At 46.1% G+C, this 10,720-nt stretch overlaps 1 protein-coding gene across 1 annotated transcript; it reads left to right on the top strand.

Annotated features, from left to right (window-relative positions):
* Positions 1-757: 757 nt before the first annotated feature.
* Positions 758-5,863, top strand: LOC131187897 (uncharacterized). Its single transcript, XM_058162652.1, is given in 3 exon segments — positions 758-2,866; positions 3,104-4,659; positions 4,712-5,863. Coding segments are annotated over 3 exon segments (4,494 nt in total). The 5' UTR covers positions 758-1,080.
* The last annotated feature ends 4,857 nt before the right edge of the window (positions 5,864-10,720 follow it).

Below are 10,720 nucleotides of genomic sequence, written 5' to 3'. Positions count from 1 at the left end.
ACTAATGAGACGGGAATGGCCGAGTGATCCCTAAATCCATAAGTTGTTCTCCCTTTAATAGGTTACCTGTACTTTTTACCTATCTCTTGATATTCAATTGCCTTATATTTTATATACCTTATGATTAGCCGCTTTGTAACCTCAATATAAAAGAGGAACTAAAGGTACCAGCTGTACCGGAACATTTCTGAAACTTACAAGAAATGGAACATAACAGGAAGCCATGTGGGTGGTGTATGATATTTGCTCAACCGTTACCATGTTAGGATATTAGGTGCTTTTTGCTACACGCAATGTATTGTTTGACAAGAAACTGTATTTTCTGTAATTTTCCATAGTTACTTCTGCTTTTTGAATTAAGGTCTATAAGAACACCTGCCCGGGCGTATCCCGGGCAGTCCAGATTTTGCTGTTTGAATGCACTGGGCTCTGATGCATCATTAAAGTCTGTTTCTCTCACCTTCCTGGTCTCGAATCTTCCTATTGGTAACATGTGGCAGTGACTGGACACTTGGACTTTGCTGCTACATTTCTGGCGAGCCAGGCAGGAGACTCAGGGGTCTTGGGACCCTCTGGACTGTCCACCCCGGTGTCGGGGTTCATCTTGTCAAGAGGAACTTCCCAGCGCGCACGGACAACTTGATCCGAGGGACTTCCTGGGGACGGGGTGACTCCGGCAGCGGCGGCTGACATCTCCAAGAACCAGTTGAGAAGGTGCAGAGACCAGGCCTTGTTAACAACTAGTTACGTGGTGGTGGGAACCCCAAAAGGCAAGTATCTGGGGTTACTGGTGTATTTATCCGTGCTCAGAAGGTAGAGCGGACAGAGAGGCCTGATCTCCCTCTCTTTCCAGGGTAATACGTAGTGGTAGAAAAAGGTGGGTGGCTTGTCTTTAGGTGTGTGTGTTTGTGTGTGTGCGTGTCATCCGCAGTTCCCACAGGAGACCGTGATCGTCCGGGTCCTTGGGTCGGATGAGTTTGTGTGGACAGGACATCCTTGTGTTTTTCTGAGAGAAAAGGACCCCTTACCTTTCTCTCATCCCTTTCCCCTTGTTATTCTGTCTGGGACCCTGGGTGGATCATGGGAGGTGGAGAAAGTGTTCCCTTGACACCTTTACAATGTATGCTCAAGAATTTTAAGGCAGGTTATATGACTCAGGACTATGGCATTGAGTGGAGTAGGCGCGAGTTGAGGCGTTTTTGTGAGGCAGAATGGCCGACTTTTGACCTCGGCTGGCCTGACAAGGGCACTTTAGATGTTAATATTGCCCTTAAGGTCCACCAATTGGTGTTTCATCCAACTGAGGGCCATCCAGACCAGGCTCCTTATATTGATGTCTGGTACAATCTTCTGAGGAGACCCCCCCCTTGGCTTTTGAAATGCAAAAATCAACAATGCCTTCTGATGGTGTCCCGGAATCTGCCTGAAAAAGAGACTAAGAGACGATTGCCAACTCCCCCAATCCTTGCAAGCGCCCCTGAAGAACTTCCACATCCGCCACCATATATGCCTCCTCATAGTTTGGATACTTTTCCAAGAAGGCGTTTGAAGTCTTCACCCTCAAGTCACCTGTCCTATGGCAGAAGGGAAGTTACTGGATCTGTTGTGACTGTCCGGTCCCTGACATCTAGTGGCCATGGAGCAGAGAGACGGATGTTATGTTCCCCTGTGAGTTCCTTTAAAGGATCCCAAGACTTGACCCTAACACATGACCCAGATATGCCTCCACTTGAGGGATCAGAAGAAGGGGAAGAAAAGGGGGCTGAGGCGGCAGTGGCTTCCCCAGAGAGAGAAGATTCTCCGGTGGCTGCACGAACTAGGTCCAGGACTGACCCGCCGTCGCCCTCTGTCTTCACGGCTCCTTTGAGACAAGTGGATCAGTTATTAGTGGATAGGGACGATCCCAATAAGGTGGCAACTACTCCTCTCTTCCAGCATGTTCCATTTTCGACTTCAGATTTGTTGAATTGGAAATTCCACTATGGTCCTTATAGTGACAAACCCAATGAAGTGGCGGATCTTGTCAAAACAATCATTGACACTCACAATCCATCCTGGATGGATTTGCAACAACTTATGGGGACTTTGTTTAATCCTGAGGAAAGAGAAAAGATCCGAGTTGCTGCCACCCAGATTTTAAAGCCGGATGTGCCAGTTCCGTATAATCTCATGGACTGGGTTGAGCGAAGGTTCCCGTCTGCCGACCCTAAGTGGGACCCGATGACAACCGTCACATGGCTGAATTACAAGAATATCAGAGACTATTTGTTCAGGCAGTAAGGCGGGAGGAAACCGGCTACAAATATGTCAAAACCTTCCTTGGTTATACAGGAGCCCAATGAGAGTCCTGAAGCCTTTTACTCTCGTTTGATTGATTCTTACCGTATGTATACCCCCATTGATCCAATTCTGCCAGAAAATGCCAGAATGTTAGCAATGGCCTTTATTTCACAAAGCGCCCCAGATATTAGGAAAAAACTCCAGAAACTCGAAGGGGCATTGGGCAAGCCACTGAGTGAATTGATGGAGGTCGCTAGAAAGGTTTTTGTTAATCGGGAAGTTCGTGAAGAACAAAAGAAGGACCAGAGGATGCAAAAGAAGGCTGAATTGTTGGCGGCTGCCATGATGAGTGGACCCAGAGATGGCAGAGGTCTCCGGGGCCGAGGGACGGGAAGGACTTTGGGGCCTAATCAATGTGGCATATGTAAACAGGAAGGCCATTGGAAAGGTGAATGTCCCAATAAGGAAGATTTTGCCCGTCCTACTAGTCGCCCCTGGAGTCCGCCTACTGGATTGCGAGGTGTTCGAAGAGGTCCTCAAAGGGGTCGAGGTCGCCGTGGCCTATTCCCGAGATCTCCCCTCCTCGGTTTGGCCGAGGCGGAGGAGTGGCAATGAGGCCGACCGGGTTTGGAGCGCCTCCCCGAACCTGTGGTCCGCTTGACAGTTGGAGGCAAGACGATCCCTTTCCTTGTCGATACTGGTGCGACTCGATCTGTTTTGACTCTACCCTTGACTCAGCCGTCCACTTCTTCTATCAATATCCAAGGTGTGAGTGGCGAGGCAGTTGAAAGACCTTTTCTACAGCCCCTTCATTGTGTTGCAGGGGGCCACACCATTAGTCATCAATTTGTTTATATGCCAGACTGCCCTATGCCTCTTTTGGGTCGTGACTTGCTTTGTAAATTGCGGGCGCAAATCTCCTTTTCAGAAGATGGCTCAATGCATTTGAAGTATGGCAAAGTTAATCTGGATATTCCCCGGGAGGAAGTGTGGAGATTGATGGTGGCCGTGGACGCCCCGCAGGGTGGGAAGTGGATGGACTTTGCTGTTCCCCACCTGTGGGCGGAAGATAATCCTCCAGGTTTTGCTGGCCACCATCCTCCTATTGTGATTGAGGAAATTCCCCGAAGGAATCCAGTCCGAATTCGTCAAAGAGCCTATCCCAGACACATTGTCGCGTCCATTCAGAAAGTTATTGAGACTTACCTTACTTACGGCATTCTGATACCAATAGACTCGCCATGGAACACTCCCATTTTACCAATCCCAAAAGGAGATGGCCACTTTAGGATGGCGCAGGATTTGAGGCGCGTGAATGACGCAACTGTTACCATCCACGCGACCGTGCCCAACCCATATGTTCTTTTGGGACTAATACCCCCTACTGCTTCTTGGTTTTCGGTCATCGATTTAAAAGACGCTTTCTTCACAATACCTATTCACCACCACTCTCAGCACTTGTTTGCCTTTGAATGGGAAAGCCCTATAACCGGACGGAAACAACAATATACCTGGACTCGTTTACCACAGGGGTTTAAGAATTCTCCCACACTGTTTGGGGCTGCACTTGCTCGGGATTTGGAGGCTTTGGAGATCCCTCCTCCTGATGTTGTCTTACAATATGTTGATGATCTCCTTGTGACTGGGACTTCTGAAGACGTTTGCTGGGAGAACACTTCCCTTTTACTACATCTTTTACAGGACTTGGGTTACAAGGCCTCCAAGAAGAAGGCCCAGTTGGTTTTACCCAAGGTCCGGTATTTGGGTTATGATATTCAGCAGGGCAGCCGCACCTTGGCCCATGAGCGAAAGGAAGCTATTTGTCAATTGCCAGTTCCTAAGAATCACAAGGAGCTGCGGGGTTTTTTGGGGGCAGCCGGTTTCTGTCGAATCTGGATTCCCAATTTCGCCATTCTGGCCAAACCATTATATGAAGCCACCAAAGGGGCGGATAAGGAACCATTGAAGTGGGAGAAAGGGGAACAACAAAGTTTCACCAATTTGAAGCTCGCTTTAACTCAAGCACCTACTCTCGCTTTGCCTGACTTGGAGAAACCTTTTCAACTTTTTGTCGACACGAAACAAAACATGGCAGTTGGTGTGCTCACGCAGAGGATGGGGACATGGTTTCGCCCCGTCGCGTACCTGTCTAAGCAGTTGGACAATGTTGCGAAAGGATGGCCCACCTGTTTGAAGGCAGTTGCGGGGGCAGCCCTTCTCACGCACGAGGCCAATAAGTTGACCTTTGGCCATGACTTGGAAATTCATACTCCACATACTTTACGTGCTGTGTTGGACAATAAGGGACACCTTTGGCTTACTAACCCCCGAATGTTAAAATATCAAGCTATGCTTACTCATAACCCTTCAATTCGCCTGGTGCATTCTAATGTATTGAATCCGGCCACCCTGCTTCCGAACCTGACTGCAGGCGTCCCATGATTGCCTGCAGACGATTGAGGAGACTTTCTCGAGTCGCCCGGACTTGAAAGATGTGCCCCTTGTTAATCCGGACTACACGCTTTACACTGATGGTTCAAGTTTTCTTCATGATGGTGTTCGGAAGGCTGGATATGCCGTCGTGACACTGGAGGATGTTTGGGAGGCTCAACCACTGCCCCCTGGCACTAGTGCCCAATTGGCTGAACTACACGCCTTAACGAGGGCCCTTGAAATGTCCTATGATTTGCGGGTCAACATCTATACGGACTCTAAGTATGCTTTTCTAACTGTCCAAGTTCATGGGGCCCTTTATAAAGAGCGGGGAATGTTAACAGCAGGTGGCAAGGATATAAAATATGGATCTCACATTCTGCGGCTCCTAGACAGTGTATGGGCTCCCCGAGAAGTTGCAATAATGCATTGTAGAGGTCATCAGAAAGGGGTTTCTGATATTGATCGTGGTAATAATAAGGCTGATCGCACTGCCCGCTCTGTTGCTCTTGCATTTTTGCTATCTCAGACTCTTTGTCCCTTGTGGACGCCTCCGTCCACGACATCCCCGTCGTATACTCCAGTGGAAGTGACTCAGGCTAAATCGTTAGAGGCCTCCTTGGTTGACGGTTGGTTTATCCTGCCGGATGATCGTGTTTTTGTTCCCCAACAGTTGGCGTGGGACGTTGCTTCTTCCTTGCATCAACAACTACATTTGGGGAAGTCTGCCTTAGCACAAGCCTTGCTCCGAGAGGTGTATATTGATAAGGTCCACAGTTTGGCAACTAATGTGGTTCTTCGGTGTTCTACTTGTGCTGCCAACAATCCTCGGCAGGGACCCTCTTTGCCCCAGGGCCACCAACCTAAGGGCTGTTATCCCTTTGAGTCCCTCATGATCGATTTTACAGACATGCCACGATCAGGGCCTTATACTGCTATGTTAGTTATTGTTTGTACCTATACCGGCTGGCCTGAGGCTATTCCCACTAGAACGAAAAAGGCGGCTGAGGTTACGAAGGCCTTACTTCAAGTTGTAATTCCACGTTATGGCCTTCCAACACGCATCTCATCTGATAATGGCCCTGAATTTATTCACCAGGCAACTCAGAAGATTTCGTATGTTAGGTATCAACTGGAGATTGCACTGTAGCTTCCATCCGTCTTCTGGAGGCTTTGTTGAAAGGTTTAATCGAACCATTAAGGATAAGGTAGCTAAAATTTGTCAAGAGACTCATCTTAAGTGGCGGATGCCCTCAACATGGCCCTTCTTGCTGTTCGTTGTGCACCTCGTAAGACCCTCAATGTTTCCCCTTTTGAACTTTTATATGGCAGAATCCCGAATCTGGTTGCTCCTACAGGCCTTCATTTGACGACTCCTCAGTTGGGTGATACTCTCAAATGGAAACAACTGCAAGCCCTTAATGCCATGGTCCGCCGTTTGCAGACGTATGTGTTGTCTTGTCGTCCCCATGTTATTGTCACTCCAGTTCATAATATTAAACCTGGCCAAGAGGTGTGGGTCAAACATTGGAAACAGGAGCCTTTGGCCCCTAGGTGGAAAGGACCGTATACTGTTGTTATGTCTTCTCCCCTTGCTGTTAAGGTTGCTGAGGTCAAGTCGTGGATCCACTGGACACGCGTGAAATTGGCTGCTCCTGGTTCCTGGTCCGTCACCGCTGATCCGGCACATCCCTTGAAGTTGGCTTTTCGTAAGGCTCCCTCTCGCCCGGCTCGTCTTCGCCCCGCAGTTGACATCTCCCCTGTGGGTATCACTCCGGAAGCTGATACTTGCACGGGCCACTACAATCTTCGTTCCGGTGCTCGCTCCGGTGACAAACATGGACTCCGCTTCTAGATTACGGGACACTGCACGCATTAGGCGTTACCTTGTGCCTTCTGTATGGCTTATGACAGTGCTCCTTTTCTTATGCATTGTTATTAATACTATGTATCTTTTTAAGGTTTTCTATTTTGATCGGCGCCCGGGGTTGTCCCCTATTTCTGATCCGGTCAACCTTACTGGTTGGGATGACTCCTTTTCGCCAGGGGAATGGGGTCGGTGGATGGCCATGGGCCCTTTCCTCCTTGCTCCCAATGTTTCTGTATCTCCCTAATTCTATTCACTTTACATATAGTCAAATGCGGATCCCAGACTGCCAAATGGAGGAAGGCCTCTCCCGTGTGAACACAAGGCGGCGGTTTTAGCGTTGTAGGCTGCCCTTGAATGGGACCCTCTGGGATTCTTGGGATGGTTACAATTCTACCGTTATGTGCCATGTGCTTGACATCCTTGGACTCAAACGGTCCCCACGGAGGCGCGTTCAGTAAGTTTCACCTCCTCGGTGTCCGCTGTGTCATCACCCTTGACCCTTGCTTGGGACCGTAATTCGTATTTTTGGACGCATAAAATATATCCCGTATAGTGAACAAGACGGATTGCTGGATTTGTATGCATGTTCCTCCTCATGCAAAAGGGGGACTTATAATACATGCCATCCCATTTAATAAAACCATCTGGCTCCAGAACAATTGGAACTGGTTTCGGGGTAGAGCAGGTATTTTGCAAAGTGATGATGTTCCTGCTCCCGTTCTGGCTGTTGCCAGCAGAATCCAAGAGGAGGCAGCATTCTGTTGGGAATTTACTAATACTACCGGGACTGCTTCGCTGGCGGTGGGAAAATACCCCAACTGTAGGACCACATTTGTACTGACTCCCATTATGTATAGAAACAACACCTATCTCAATGGCACATACACTGAATACCTCCATAACTTTACTGAGTTTGCCTGCACCAACCAGCTAACTGGTGGCTGCTCAATAAGTATAGGCTGTCCGAACTACCAAACATCCCGGGAGTTGGCTAAAGTCCGGACTTCCTTTCCCCTTTGTAATATTATAAGGGCCATGGTCCGACAGGTCACTGGAGCAGAATCACAATAAATATAATAGGTGATTTTTGGATGTTGTGTGGAGGAGGGCATACCAACGTATTCCGCCATGGTGGTCTGGTCGTTGTACTCTAGGACACGTTGCCCGTCTGTTATAATATCTGACAGCCGTCCAAAGGGCGGCTAAGGAATCGTAGAGATACAGATGTTCAACAGCCCATTAATTACTATCTTGAAACCCAACTTTCCCGAGCTGCTCTTCCCCCTTTGGGGGTGGCCATGAATTACAGGGATCTACATGCTTTGTCAAATTGGACTACTGTTTTGTTTAATGATACTATCAAGGCTTTGAAAATGATTAATGTGGAAATTGCACAAATCAGGGAAGTTGTTTTGCAGAACAGGTATGCTTTGGATATTATTTTAGCTGCAAAGGGGGGAGTCTGTGCTTTGATTCATTCTCATTGCTGTGTGTACATCACGGACTACAAGGTTAATATTTCCGCTACTGTGCACCACATGGAAACTGTGGTTGCTGAGAACCCTATTGATACTACTGTATTACAGTCCCCTTGGGATTGGCTATGGTCTTGGCTTCCTGATTTTGGGTGGGTGAAGCGTATTATACCCATTGCTTTTTCTATCATCATTGCTTTGGTGGGTTGCTGTTGCTGCATACAGTGTATCCCAGGTCTCTTATCTCTGTTCAGGCCCCGGTTCAGACTGAAGAAACGCCCCCCCTCAACTACTGTGTTGTATGCTTGGGATGTGGAAAGTGACTCTCCCTATGTTGAAGTTTCACGTGATTGGTCTAATTGAATCTTCAAAAGGGGGGAATGAGACGGGAATGGCCGAGTGATCCCTAAATCCATAAGTTGTTCTCCCTTTAATAGGTTACCTGTACTTTTTACCTATCTCTTGATATTCAATTGCCTTATATTTTATATACCTTATGATTAGCCGCTTTGTAACCTCAATATAAAAGAGGAACTAAAGGTACCAGCTGTACCGGAACATTTCTGAAACTTACAAGAAATGGAACATAACAGGAAGCCATGTGGGTGGTGTATGATATTTGCTCAACCGTTACCATGTTAGGATATTAGGTGCTTTTTGCTACACGCAATGTATTGTTTGACAAGAAACTGTATTTTCTGTAATTTTCCATAGTTACTTCTGCTTTTTGAATTAAGGTCTATAAGAACACCTGCCCGGGCGTATCCCGGGCAGTCCAGATTTTGCTGTTTGAATGCACTGGGCTCTGATGCATCATTAAAGTCTGTTTCTCTCACCTTCCTGGTCTCGAGTCTTCCTATTGGTAACATGTGGCAGTGACTGGACACTTGGACTTTGCTGCTACACTAACTTTGAATTGATGATATGCTAAAGGACACTAATAGACAGACAGTAACTAATTCAAAGGTGATCAAAGAAAAATGAAGGAATATACTGAAATTATATACAGAAGGTGCTCCCTACTTAGATATCTGTTCACTATCAAGTGAGAAAGCTACATACTTTTAGCCAACTCCTGGCTACCATTTGTTTGTGCATAGCCTTTTACAGCTCATGAATCTGCAGTTCCCCACTTCTCCAATTTCCTACAAGAGTGGCAATCAGTGCAATGTCTCTACAAAAAGCAGCTCTGTCCATTCCTGGATGGAGAGGAATGAATCCTATGAGGTACTCTATATATAGTTCCTCTGGAAATTAAAGCTTGTCCAGAATGCAGCTTTATGAGCATTGATGGGCAAGCTTCATATAACACCCATATAATCCATATAACACCCCTACAATCTGAGATTCATTGGTTGTCAATTGGTTTCCATCTGCAATTCATGTTGCTTGCTGTTATCTAAAAAGTCCTATACCATCATACAGTCTATTTAGTTGAAGATTGTCTGTCATTCCATCCTATTCACTCCAATAGTTAGCTTGCTTTGAGTGCTGTCAATCAAACAATGCTATTTAGTTGGACCTAAGAGGTGGTCTTTCTCTGTAATTGCATCTGCCCTTTGGAATAGTTTTTTCCCTCTGCAAAGATCTGCATAGTCTCCAACATGTCTGCCTTCTGGAAACTTTAAAAACCTGCTTGTTTCCCAGGCACCAGCTATTGATTTCTTTTGGTGTTGCAAAAACATGTTGGATTTTTGTGATTCCTCCTAAACACATACCAATTATGTGTGATATTTTGTACTGTCTTACATATATTGCAGTGTTTCTAATTTTGTGAAGCCATTCAAAGTCATTTGAACTTGAGTGTCCTATAAATTTGTCACGTACAGTATACACTCTCACACACCGACAATGCCCAGATAATATCAGTTTTATACCATATAGCTATGATGTTATCAACATCAGATTCCTGTTCTATGAGTCCTCAGCTGCATCCACATTATAGTACTGTCCTCCTTTTGTCAAGGCCCTATCCAAGAGCATCTTCAATCTGAATAAAGCTTTTTTGACTTTGTTACCACTTACCTATGGAAAAGAGTCTGTTTTGAAATGGAGACTGTAGAGACAGGACAGAGATCAGCAAGAGAGACAACTACTTGATATCAATAGAGCTTTCTGTTGACTCAAGCATGGGTAGAAAACAGTTCAACTCAGCAGGAGGGAATGGACCTTGAAATCAAAAAATACAGAACTAGAAGAGGTACTTAAATTTCATCATTTCCAATTATATAACGTAACATAATAAATGTAGTTTTCACACTGTATTGGATATTTGGGCAACATATATAAATGTACAGAGATATTATTTCCTACTTCATTAAGTTTGAAAAAGGGAAAAATATTGGTCATTTAAACTGCTGTTAGCAGTTTCACATGGAGCAAATCAAAAGTTGCAGCTGGCAGAGTATATAACTGCTCGCTTGCAGACCAGTGCCTGCTGATTCAACAGAATAACACTTATTTTGCATTGGTAGCCAGCAGCCTTCCATGTTTAATTCAAAGTGCTGGTGGTTACCTACAAAGACCTATATGGCTTGGGCTCCTCTTACTTTCAAGGTTGTCTAATCCCTATAAAATCAACTTGCCTTACATGGTCTAAGAGAAAAAAATGACATGGTGCCCAATCCACAAGAGACTGGAAGAGTGGGACCCAGGGAATGAC

Source organism: Ahaetulla prasina, chromosome 1, assembly GCF_028640845.1.
Source record: "Ahaetulla prasina isolate Xishuangbanna chromosome 1, ASM2864084v1, whole genome shotgun sequence".
In the NCBI taxonomy this organism is placed as follows: Eukaryota; Metazoa; Chordata; class Lepidosauria; order Squamata; family Colubridae; genus Ahaetulla; species Ahaetulla prasina.
This window is presented reverse-complemented; position numbering and strand designations above follow the sequence as displayed.